The 12,260-nt window shown below is 56.1% G+C and overlaps 1 protein-coding gene across 5 annotated transcripts in view; it reads right to left on the bottom strand.

The window, feature by feature from the left end:
- Positions 1–12,260, bottom strand: part of NOS1 (nitric oxide synthase 1) — a 92,546-nt gene that overhangs the window by 15,136 nt on the left and 65,150 nt on the right. For all 5 annotated transcript variants that reach the window (XM_085592959.1, XM_085592960.1, XM_085592961.1 and 2 more), the window contains exons 13-21: positions 11,288–11,373; positions 7,498–7,642; positions 6,471–6,575; positions 6,051–6,109; positions 2,813–2,929; positions 2,070–2,244; positions 1,631–1,769; positions 893–971; positions 174–367 (exon numbers count right to left, since the gene is read on the bottom strand). In XM_085592959.1, the coding sequence (XP_085449085.1) occupies positions 174–367; positions 893–971; positions 1,631–1,769; positions 2,070–2,244; positions 2,813–2,929; positions 6,051–6,109; positions 6,471–6,575; positions 7,498–7,642; positions 11,288–11,373 (1,099 nt within the window). The remainder of the gene's footprint in view (positions 1–173; positions 368–892; positions 972–1,630; positions 1,770–2,069; positions 2,245–2,812; positions 2,930–6,050; positions 6,110–6,470; positions 6,576–7,497; positions 7,643–11,287; positions 11,374–12,260) is intronic.

The following is a 12,260-nucleotide window of genomic DNA, read 5'->3' as shown; positions in this document are numbered from 1 at the left end:
CTCCACATCCCAAGTGCAGACAAGCAATGGCTCTGGGCAGAGCAGGGATGAAGGAGGTGCTCCCAACCCAGGCACACCCAGCAGGGAGATGAAAATAATTTTCCTGGGGCCACCCACCACCCTGAGGAGCTGCAGGGAAAGGAGGAGAGAGGCCACCTGTACTCCCTGGTTACCTAGAGCTGTGCTCCTCTCCTCCAGCAGCTCCACCTTCACCACCTGGTTGGTCGGAGGGGCATCCTCAAGCCTGTCTATGAGGGCATTGACCAAGTCCTCGTGGTTGCCTGGGAAGACGCCCAGGTGGTCCCCGGGCTGGTACTGCAGCTCCTGGTGCCCGTTGGTGTGCAGGCGCAGGAAAATCGTCAGGCGGCTGCCAAGGGGGAAGGAGGAAAAGCAGGGAAAAGTGGTTTGGGGGATCCTTGCCCAGAATCGCTGACTTTGGGGTGATCCTTGGGAAACCCCCAGAGATCCTTCAGGGAGTGGCTGTGCCCTGGCCTCAGAGCTGCTGGTGAGCTGGGCAGGGGTGGTGGCACGTCCAAGCTGTGGTGGCCGTGTCACCAAGGTCACAGCAGGGAGAAGGGACACTGCAGCACGCCCTGACTCACCCTCAGGGACTTTTTTTAAAAGGGAAAAAACCAATTTAACCTCTTGCTCAGCAATTTTATCCTTCCTTTGATGCCCCTCTAGCCAGCTCCCCATCCCATGGGCTGAGGGAGGGACCAGCAGGAATTTCACCATGCGTGGAGGCCAGGAGCACCCTCCACTGCCTTCCAGACTGACTCATGGCCTGCACAAAGGTGGCTTCCATGGACATCCAGGGCTCAGGGGCTGTTTGTAGCACTGTTTTGGGTGCCCCAGGTGTGCTTTCAGCTCCCAGGATGGCTGCATCTCCTACCTGGACTTGGGGCTCTGCAGGTTCTGGCGTGTGAGGAGCCGGGCTGCATAGACGCGCTTTTTGTGGATGCTGTACAGTCCTGAGGAGGAAAAGAGTCAGGGAAGGGATTCAGCAGAGCATGGCCAAGGCTTCTGTAGGACCACTGTGGGTTCAGCCCTTCAGACCAGAGCTGACCACAGGGGTTTGACCTCTCTCCTGCGAGCCCAAGGGATCAGAAACCCCAGGGGTAACCCAAGCACGTTTTTTTAGTGACAGAGAGGACTCCAAAGCCACCCCTACGACACTCAGGGCGGTGCCCTCACGTTGCCCACAGCTCCTCTCGCTGCAGGTGCCACCTGGCTGGCAGGAGAGGATTTGGGAAGGGCTGAGCCGGTGCTGCAGGAGCTGCAGGAGCCGTGCTGAGGGGCCAGGTGTCCGTGGGCCGGACCTGCCTTTGCTCCACAACGCTCCACGGAGCAGCATTGCACAAAATAAGCCTGGAAAGATCCCAAGGCTCCAGCTCCTCGCTTCAGAAAACGGGGTCAGGAGGAGGGAGAGCAGCTCATGTCCAAACATCTCTGTTACAGACACAGACAGGGACCTGCCAGAGGGGCCTGGGGCTGTTCCTTGGGCAGGGAATGGGGGGGAAAGGCAGGGCTGAAATGCTGGGAATTGAACAGAGACAAAAAAACAGGGTCTGGCCCCTTTGCCCCCGTGTCTTGTCCATGTGCCCCGCAGCCAGAGCCTCCAGGGCTGTACCTTGTGTGAGCTCCGGGGCCTCAGCCACGTAGGTCAGGCGGAACTTGCTCCTCTTCCAGCTGCGGTCGTTGCTGATCAGGGAGTTGTTGGCTTTCTCGATGTTGACATCATCCCCCACGCAGAACACGTCACACGCTGCCTGCAGCACGCACCAGGCCCTCAGGCACCCCCCGAGCCCAGCCACCCCCTCATCCCAACCCACATGGACACGGAGCCCCCAGCAGGGTGGGACTGTCCCAGTGGCCACCACATCAAGTGGTGCTCTCCTTCCCAGATATTTGGGATGATGCAGGAATTCAACCTTTGGGTGGTCAGCACAAACCAGAGCATCAGCTCCACCCTCATTATTGAGGGCTAGAGTGGTGCTGGAATGTGCTGGGAGCTGGGTTGGGATCCAGCTCCAGCCTCTGTCCTTCTCCTCCCTGCAGGCCCAGGTTACCTTGAAGACCTTCTTGGCCCAGGTCCTGAAGGATTCCTCCTGGCCACAGAGCTCATCCCCTTCTCCCATGCGGAGGATCCTCTCTCCGCCCAGCTCCTCCAGGAGCGTGTCCACGGCGCGGGCGAAGGCGCAGAAGTGGGGGTAAGCCCGGGAGCCCAGCCCGAACACGGAGAACCTGTGCAAGGATGGCTCAGCTGTGGCTGCTCAGCTGGGAGGGACCCTGAGTGGGAAGGTCATCCCACCAGAAGATACCAGAGTTTACTAATGTGCTCCCTAAATCGTGGGGCTCACGCCTCTCTCACACACACGAGGTGATGAGCAGTTTCCAACCCCAGTGACTCACCACAATGCAGCTGTTTTCACTTACTATATGAACAATTTATTCTGAGAATTCACTTGATGTGTGGCTTTGGTGAAAATTTGCAGTTTGTGCTGCACTAGAGACCACATGTCTGGGTAGCAAGTCAGCAAATGATAGGCCAAGTTGAAAAGCTTCATCCAGATACAGCTATTAAGTTTTAAAAATCGCAACTATTGATCTGAATTTTCTCAGTTCAGGGCCAGGTCTCATGGAAACATTACAGGAGCAAGGAGCTCTGGAGTTTGCCAGAGCACAGCTGGCCCCTCCTGTCCCACCACCACCCACAGCAGCCTGGAGGGGTCTGCACATCCCCAAAACTCCTCGGGGTGAGGTGGGAGCTGCGGGCTCTGTGCAGCACCAGCTCCTGCCCTGTCCCCTTTACCTGACGTTTGCCAGGGGCCCCGTGCTCTCGAAGTTGTCCCTGGAGTCAGGGCCATCACTGGAGGATTTCCTGGCATCCGAGTAGGAGGAGACGCTGTTGAACCGGACCTTGTAGCTCCTGTGAACAGCGACAGCATCCAGGGTCACACTGGGGTCACCTGCGTGCCTCTCGCCTGGCTTCGGGCTCACAGGGGTCCCAGTCGTGGGGGACGCCAAAGCAGAGCTCAGGGCTCACAGTTCCACGAGCAGGCTCTGTGGGAAGAGCAGAGGAATGTGCTCCCTCCGGGGGTAAAGCCAGAGCAACCCCTCTGCATCCCGGTCCTTGTCACCTCCCCCTGTGCTGGCCCAGCTGCTGGCTGCCACGTTGTCCCCAGTGATGCAGAGCTGCCAGGACCTTTGGCTTTACCTGTCCTTGCCCAGCAGCACACAAGGTCGGGGTGTGTCTGAAGAGACATTCTGAGGGATGTTTCATTCATAGGAAGTGGGAAATGAAAAAAAACCAACCAACCAAAACTGAGTGAGAGAAGAAGGGATGAAGAGGGGGAAGGGGAGCAGAGAAAAAAAAAAATAATCTGACAACAGCAGAAGTATTTCTGAATTGAGCCATCTCCCAAAATTGCTCTGCACAAGAGTTTCTAAATTTGCAGGCAGAGCAGCGAGCAGTGCTGCGTGCGTGAGTCACGGCACAGCTCCTGCACAGCGCGGCCCCGAGCCCGGTGACAGCCGGGTCACGGAGCCCCAGGGCCACCTCTGCTCCTCAGCCTCCCCTCTCCCCACACCTCCACGTCTTCCTGCCTGCTCCAGGCCACGCTGCTGGCCCTGGCCGTGTCCCCCTCCGGGTTATCCCGGGTTAGCTGGCCTCCCTCCCCAGGCTCCGAGATGCTCCAAGCTCATCCTGCAGTGTGGGGGATTTTCTGCAATCCCAACTCTGTTCGGGGCAGCAAAACCCTCTGGACTGGATGGACACAAAGACCAAACTGCCCAGGTGGGAGCTGGGCCAAGGCTGGGCCAGCAGCTGGAGTGAGAAGGTCCTTGTGGTGTGGAGTGGATGGGCTGCATTGGAACAGCAGGCTTGGAATAGGAATGGCTTAGGAATGCTTTGGAAAACCCTTGGGAAACCCTTGCTGTAAGGGAAAGTTGGAATGGAAAACTGGGAATGGCGTTGGGAACTGGGAATGGGAACAGGATCTGGGAATGGGAAACTGGGAATGGGAAACTGGGAATGGAATACTGGAAATGGGGATGAGAATGGGAATGGGAACTGGGAATGGGAAACTGGGAATGGAATACTGGGAATGGGGATGAGAATGGGAATGGGAACTGGGAATAGGAAACTGGGAATGGAATACTGGGAATGGGGATGGGAACTGGGGAATGGGGATGGGATCTGGGAATGAGAATGGGAATGGGAACTGGGAATGGGAAAATGGGAATGGAATATTGGGAATGGGGATGGGAACTGGGGAATGGGGATGGGATCTGGGGAATGGGGATGGGATCTGGGAATGAGAATGGGAATGGGAATCTGGGAATGGGAAACTGGGAATGGGAAACTGGGATTGGAAAACTGGGAATGGAAAATTTGGATTGGAAAACTGGGAATGGGGTGGGGATGGCATCTGGAAACTGGGAATGAGAACAGGGAATGGGAAACTGAGAATGGAAACCTACGAATGGGGATGGGAACTGGGAACTGGGAATAGGAATGAGGAGTCAAATATCAAGCCCAGCACAGTCTCCCTGACGGGATCCTGTGACATTGTCACACTGAGAGGCCACCCTGCCCTGAGGGGTCTCAGCATTCCCTGGGGGAGCTGGGACTCCATGGGGTGCATGGGCAGGAGCTGCTCTCTCCAGCTCTCTTTCACCAGGCTGACACTGTCCCTCTCCCCTCACAGCCTCCTCCAGGTCTCCTTTTCTCATTGCAAAAGGTTTTTGTGCTCTTGATGTTAGCAAGTCCTGGATATTGGTTGGGGCAATCCCAGAAAGAGAAGCTGTGGATGCCTGCATCCCTGGAAGTGTCCAAGGCCAGGCTGGATGGGGCTTGGAGCAGCTGGGACGGTGCAGCTTGTCCCTGCCTGGCTCTTAGAAACTCCTACCAGCCCTTAAATCACACTTGGAGGTGTCTGGGACAGCAAACACTGAGCTCAGGGGCTCTTAACCTCCTCACATCTGTGCCCAAGGAGATCTTTGGGGTGAGAACCACGTGTGGAACTCCCCTTTTCTCCATGCCCACCCCTCCGGGGCAGCCTGCACGTCCTGCTCTGGCACTGTCCCCACTGAGGCACGAGGCCACGAGGAACCCGGTGGGTTTTCAGCTGGGCAGCCCTGCAGGGATCCATCAGCTGGGCCAGCACGGGGGGCTGCAGCAGGGCCACTCTGGAGAGCCACAGGCTGGTCCCTGCCGTGTTTGTCACCGCCCTGGTGACACCGCCCGAGTCAGGGCACTGGAATTGTCCTGGATCGCCTGCAGGGCTGGTCCCTCCTGAATTGAGGAGCAGCCCTGTGCCAATTGTTAGCTCAGGAGACATTCCACGGCACAGCAGTGACCCAGTTCAGGGAAATATTTTATTCTTTGCAGCTAAAATAAGAGGAGACCCCAAATTATCATTGTCATCGCCTTCCCTTCCTTTCCCTCCCGGGGATCTGCACAAAGCTCATCCTCCCCTGAAGGGGGATTTTCTACAATCCACATTCTGTCTCCAAGGTACCGGTTACAAACATCACAGGCTTATCACAGCTCTTATTTTCCCTAGAAATCTTTTCACACCATGCATGGAGCTAAATCTGGTTCTGCAGCCCTCCCCCACCTACATCTGCAAGGCTGGGAACTCCCTTCTACCTCCAACTCTTTCTATTTTGGTGCCTCCTGGACAGGCCCTGGCTCTCAGAATCGATGATTTTGGGGAAATGCCTACTATTTTTTTTTTTTTTTTCCACAGATTCCTGCCTCTTCAAGATGAAGAGAGAAGCTTTAAATGTCACCCCAGGGAATTACAAGCTGGGATCCACAGGCACCCCTGAATCTGTGCTCTTGTCCTTCCTGGGACCTCCAGTGTCTCCATTCCCTGGGTCTCCAGGCAGGTCCCATTTCTGGATATTTGCAAAGGTGAGATCTGCCCGAGGATTTCCCACTCCCCTGTGAGAGGATGAAGGCAGGGAACCTGTCCTGCATGCTGGCGTTTGCACTGGGAGGGGAAAGGGTTGGTGTGGGAGGAAAGGGGATGGAGTGCTCTTACTTCCTCTCCTCCAGGTTGGAGTTGGGATTCTTCATCTCCATTAATGCACAGCCAAATTTCTACAGGAAAAGAGCAAAAACGGCCATCAGCTTTGTTAGGTTTTGTAGGAAACCAAGCCCTGAGCACAGCCTGGGCCGTGGCTCTGCTCCCTGCTCGCTGTTCCAGCTGTCCAGGGGACTGTCACCCTGTGTGTGACACTGCTGGTGGTCACACAGGACAAACAGAACAGGGTCAGTGGCTGTGTCATGGCAGGGAATCAGGAGACAGCCCTGCTCCAGAGCAGGCTGGAGCCTCCTACAGCACCTGGACCTGGTTTGGGCCCTTCCAGCTTGGTCTGAGCCAAACAAGGATGTTCCTGGCCCTGTGCCCTGCTGTCCCCTGCTGTCCCCTGCTGTCCCCTGCTGTCCCCTGCTGTCCTACCTCTCCATTCTCAGGTGGGTCCCCGTTGCCGAAGGTGCTGGTGACCACCAGGACCATGGTCTCGTGCTCCAGGTGCACCACGTCGTACTCGTCCATGGACATCACCTGGGGGCACAGAGAGGTCACAGAGAGCTGGGAGCCTCCTGGGCTGCCTGGGGATGGGGACAGCACATCCCTGCTGGCATCTCTGCACGGGGAAGGTGGGACCTGTGGGAATCCAGGGCTTCCCTCTGGCTGCCCTGGCAGGTCTGGGACCCTGGCAGGGGTCAGGAACCCCCCTGGACAGAGCCCCCAGAGACACTGGCTGTGATCTCTGTCCATGGAAAAGAGTTTTCAATCTTACAGCATGAATTACAAGCTCTGAGTGTTTGATAGAAGTAATAATTAAGTGTGGCATGGGTGCAAAAGTAAAATGTTAGGATTCTAGATGAGGGGTCCAAAGGGGACAAGATGGAGGAAATTGGGTGTGTCTTGTCCTTTTTCTCCTTCTTCATGCCCTCCATGTCTCACTGTGGTGTTGGCATTTTTCTGTTGGTTCAGGCTGGGGACACACTGTCCAACGTAGGTGACAGATATTGGCACGTTCTTGTAAATGCAGCCCAGGGAGTTTCTGGTATTTAATGTTTGTCACATCCCACTGAGGGCAGAGCCCCACACGCTGCCCTGCAGGACAGAGCTGGGCAGGGCAGCAGAACATGTGAGAGATCAACAGAATAAACAGCCTGGAAACAGCACAGACCAATTATGGCTTCTGCTTTGGCAGCGGGGCTGACAGACAGAGACTTTCTACAACCTCAGGATCATCAATAGCTCAGATTCTGACCAGACCAGGAGCCTGGAGGGACACGGGCAGCCCTGGAGCTGCCACCCGAGGGGCCACAGCTGCAGTCACTGCAGGAAATCAGGGATTTTTCTCCAGCCCAGACCCACAGGGACACACCCTGGGCAGCTGTTTCCCACGTGTCTCCTTGGAGCACCCATGACTTCACACCCCTCACGTGTCAGGAGCTGGGAGCTGGTGCAATACCTTGGCATCAAAGGCGTGTTTGAAGATCTCACACAGGGTTTTTGCATAGACCTGGGACTTGCCCGTTTCTGTGGCGTACAGGATGGTGGCCTTGACCCTCTTGGCCATGGCTTGGCCCATCAGCTTGGCCGAGAACTTCACAGCCCTGGGAAGCAGGAATAAATCCCAGTCAGAGCCTGCTCCTTACCTGTGCCTCTAGCCCAGACCTTTTTATTCCTTATTAAATGAGCAGCCTTGCAAAGCTGTAGCATCAATATTTTGGTTGTCACATGGCAATCAAGGAAGCCTTGGAAGAGCTCGACTTGTCAGAGAGGAAGAGGAGATGGGGGAGCTTGAACAGAGCCAAAATAACCTGAATGGGGTGAAGGAGGACAATGCTAAACCAGGCATGGGGGTGGTATTTCTGCAGGGGCACAGAAGCAGGAGAAGAATCACGGGCAGGGAAAAAGGAAAAGGGGAAATGGAAAAAGGAGAAAGGAGAAAGGAGAAAGGAGAAATGGAGAAAGGAGAAAGGAGAAAGGAGAAAGGAGAAAGGAGAAAGGAGAAAGGAGAAAGGAGAAAGGAGAAAGGGGAAAGGGGAAAGGGGAAAGGGGAAAGGGGAAAGGGGAAAGGGGAAAGGGGAAAGGGGAAAGGGGAAAGGGGAAAGGGAAGGGAAGGGAAGGGAAGGGAAGGGAAGGGAAGGGAAGGGAAGGGAAGGGAAGGGAAGGGAAGGGAAGGGAAGGGAAGGGAAGGGAAGGGAAGGGAAGGGAAGGGAAGGGAAGGGAAGGGAAGGGAAGGGAAGGGAAGGGAAGGGAAGGGAAGGGAAGGGAAGGGAAGGGAAGGGAAGGGAAGGGAAGGGAAGGGAAGGGAAGGGAAGGGAAGGGAAGGGAAGGGAAGGGAAGGGAAGGGAAGGGAAGGGAAGGGAAGGGAAGGGAAGGGAAGGGAAGGGAAGGGAAGGGAAGGGAAGGGAAGGGAAGGGAAGGGAAGGGAAGGGAAGGGAAGGGAAGGGAAGGGAAGGGAAGGGAAGGGAAGGGAAGGGAAGGGAAGGGAAGGGAAGGGAAGGGAAGGGAAGGGAAGGGAAGGGAAGGGAAGGGAAGGGAAGGGAAGGGAAGGGAAGGGAAGGGAAGGGAAGGGAAGGGAAGGGAAGGGAAGGGAAGGGAAGGGAAGGGAAGGGAAGGGAAGGGAAGGGAAGGGAAGGGAAGGGAAGGGAAGGGAAGGGAAGGGAAGGGAAGGGAAGGGAAGGGAAGGGAAGGGAAGGGAAGGGAAGGGAAGGGAAGGGAAGGGAAGGGAGGAGAGGAGAGGAGAGGAGAGGAGAGGAGAGGAGAGGAGAGGAGAGGAGAGGAGAGGAGAGGAGAGGAGAGGAGAGGAGAGGAGAGGAGAGGAGAGGAGAGGAGAGGAGAGGAGAGGAGAGGAGAGGAGAGGAGAGGAGAGGAGAGGAGAGGAGAGGAGAGGAGAGGAGAGGAGAGGAGAGGAGAGGAGAGGAGAGGAGAGGAGAGGAGAGGAGAGGAGAGGAGAGGAGAGGAGAGGAGAGGAGAGGAGAGGAGAGGAGAGGGAGACCTGGAACCAATCAGAGCTGGAGCTACAGGAGGAACAGCAGCTCCTCCATGCAGGAGGCTCTGCAGGAGCTGCCCTGGCCAGCCTGCTCCACACAGAGCCTGGCGACACCGAGGTCACACCGAGCTGTCCCAGTGCCTGTGATTTGCACTCTGGTGGCACCGAGACCTCCCCTGGCAGGAGCAGGCTGGGGGGTGGCACATTTAACCCAGCCTTGTGCCCAGCTGGCTCTTTCTGTGCCTGCAGCAGTGCCTGGGTGCTTTTCCTGCAGTTCTCCCTGCTGGCTCAGGGCACACAGAGGGGCCAGGGGCCACCAGGCTCTCTCCAGTCCTGGTGTGGGTGATGCAGCACAGGAATGCTGATTCCTTGTCTGAGGCATCAGTGGGAGCACCGTGATGGGGGCAGGGGTTGGGGTTTGTCATTTTAGGGACATTCATAATCACATCAACGCTGGCTTTCCCACATGCCAAACACCTTATTTTCTAAGGGGACCACCAAGCCTTTAAATGGGGCCACCAGAAAGGCAGAACGCCATCAGGTCTGGATTTGGGCTGCTGTTGCAACAGGGAAAGGCAATTTTTGGGAGGCTGAGGGAGCACAAAGCATCTCTGTGGCCTCTGCAAGAGGAGGGGCTGGCTGATTCACTTTGACAGCCCTCGCCCCAGGTTTTTGAGTCCAGCAGGGCCCCTGCATCCCCTTCAGATGAGCTGTGGGAACAGAGGCTGGGCAGGAGAAGTCCAGTTCCCCCTGCCCCTCCTGCCCAGAAATACTCTGGTTTTGGGGAATCATTTAGGGAGGACAAAAAGAGGGAAGAGGAGGTAGAAACTCCTCCAGGCTGGTTTATCCTGCCTGCCCCTGGCAGCTCCTCTCCGTGGCAAGGTCAGCCTCAGGAACATTTCTGTTTGCTGCTGCATCCCCACCCTCAGCGAAGCTCTGCCCCTTTGTCATCCCCTGCTGGCAGTGTCCCCTGTCCCCAGGACCTGCACTGGCCTCAGGGCAGGGACTGCAGGTCTGAAGGCTCAGATTTGGCCAGATTTTTGAGTCTGAGCAGGCACCAAATCATGCTGAAGGCTCTGGGCTCACGCTGCCTTTTCTACAGCTGATAAGCTCAGATCCAGACAGGATTAATGGTGAATTACAAGAACAATTCCTTTCCCTACACCAAGAACAATGGAGATTTTGTTTTAAATGACCTGCCACGCTCACATTTTTATAAAACCATCCCTCAATGGGGCAGAGGGGAGCAATAAAAGCATTTTTCCTCCAAACTCCATGAATCCTCCTGCTCTTCCCCCAGCCCCAGTGTCAGCTGCAGGAGCACATTCCTCAGCTGCTACTCCTGTTTATGGATGCACCAGGGAGAGCAGCTCGCAGGAGGTGACAGCTGAAGAGTGGGAACAAATTGAGAGCAGGGATTCAGGGAAACTGAAGCGTGGGGAGATGCTGTGACGAGCCAGGGCCACCTGGCAGCCTGGCCACCGTCACCAGGGCACACCCAGCCCTCTCCTGCCTCAGCCCAGGGCTCTGCTGCCACAGAACCAGCAGCTCCTGTCTGCCAATGGCCCCCAGGGGAGGAATTCGGGCCAGAATCAGCCAAAGGGTCCAAACTGAGCTTCATTCCTGCATCCCTGCTGCTGAGGAGCCTTGGCAGGGAAGAGGCACTGGGGTGGCCCCTTGCCAGGGGTCAACTGAGCATGAAGTGCAAATCTCAGCTCAGCCCTGATCCATCTGCTGCCTTGCAGGGAGGTTCCTCCTTCCCATCTCCCCCCTTCCTTCCAAAGCAGGTGTTTGGAGGGTTAGGCACACACCGAGGGCGGGTTCTCCTCAAGTAGGGAAAAAGTCAGTGGGAAAAGGAGGAATATGGACAGGAGTTTGATTTTGTTAGTGCCAGCACAGCCCTGAAGAGAGAGGGAGATCTTCCTGCCCCAAGGAAAGGAAAAGCTGTCAAAACACCCTCCAAAAGTGGGAAAGCCACCCCTGAGCATCAAGACCTTTTAACCAGAGAATGAAGAGCCCAGGAGAACAAACAATATCCAAGATCTGGTGTTCAACTTGCTCGCACCCCTTTTGGGGGTCTGAGGGGGTGCTCAAAGGACTGCCTGTGCCCCCAGATGTCCCTCATGGCAGGTAAAGCCTTCAGCAGCCCAAAGCCAGGCTCAGTGCATCAACTGTAGGATGATGCACACACCCACAGGGGGCTCAAATCCAGGAGCAGCCCCAAACATTCCAGGCCTTTCCAGAGCACGCCGGTACTCACTTTGCCAGCTTCTTAAAGCCAATGGCCCTCTTCTTGGTGGGTGTCCCATTGACCCCTTTCCAGACGTGGGTGTTCCAGGGGTCCGGCTAGGAGAGGGAAAAGCAGGATCAGAGGGTGGGGAGTGCTCAGAGCTTGGAGAAATGCAGCATCCACTGAGACTGAGAGTGAAATTCTTCCCATCAGGAAGGGGAGGAATAGCTGCTACTGCACAGCTCTCCCTCTCCTCTCTATGTCCCTGATCCTTGGAGCCTTGTGGGTTTTTTTTTGGGCAATGGAACATGCCCAGGAAAATTGCAATCTAATAAACCCTCCTGGCTTGTAACAGCATCTGGCCAATTGCTCTGTCGCCTCTCGAGAGGAGCGTTAATAGGCCACAGCCAAAAAAGAAGACAACGCCAGAAGGGGAGAGGTGATAGAAACAGATCCTTTCCCCTGCTCTGGCCACAGGTTTTTTTCCCCTAAGAGGCCCTTTGGGAAGGGGAGGCAGCTGAAGGCAGGAGCAAGCACACAGAAGCTCATTCCGTGCCCTTGCAGGCTGCAATCAGAGCCAGCAAGCATCGGGGTGCCTGGTGGGCTGCTTACAGGAGTGAACAGACTGCTCCTGCTCGGTGATTATTCCTTAAGGGCTCTTGACTAAAGGTCACATTGTGTGGAGAGCACCGGAGCAGGGCTGCCTGGATAACGAGGCAGTGCTTGCTTAGGGGCTTTTCTTCATGGTCTGGAGCGTTAAACACCCCAGCTGCAGCGCCTGAGCCCCTGCTGGGCCTGCTGGGAAGGAGACCCTGTCCCACTGGTGGATCCCCTGGATGCAGGAGGCATCCTCTCAAACCTGCAGCCTGGAATGGGATATGGGCTATGGGATATGGGGTATGGGATATGGGATATGGGGTATGGGATATGGGATATGGGATATGGGATATGGGATATGGGATATGGGATATGGGATATGGGGTATGGGATATGGGGTATGGGA

This window comes from Lonchura striata, chromosome 15, assembly GCF_050655825.1.
Source record: "Lonchura striata isolate lonStrDom1 chromosome 15, ASM5065582v1, whole genome shotgun sequence".
Taxonomy (NCBI): domain Eukaryota; kingdom Metazoa; phylum Chordata; class Aves; order Passeriformes; family Estrildidae; genus Lonchura; species Lonchura striata.
This window is presented reverse-complemented; position numbering and strand designations above follow the sequence as displayed.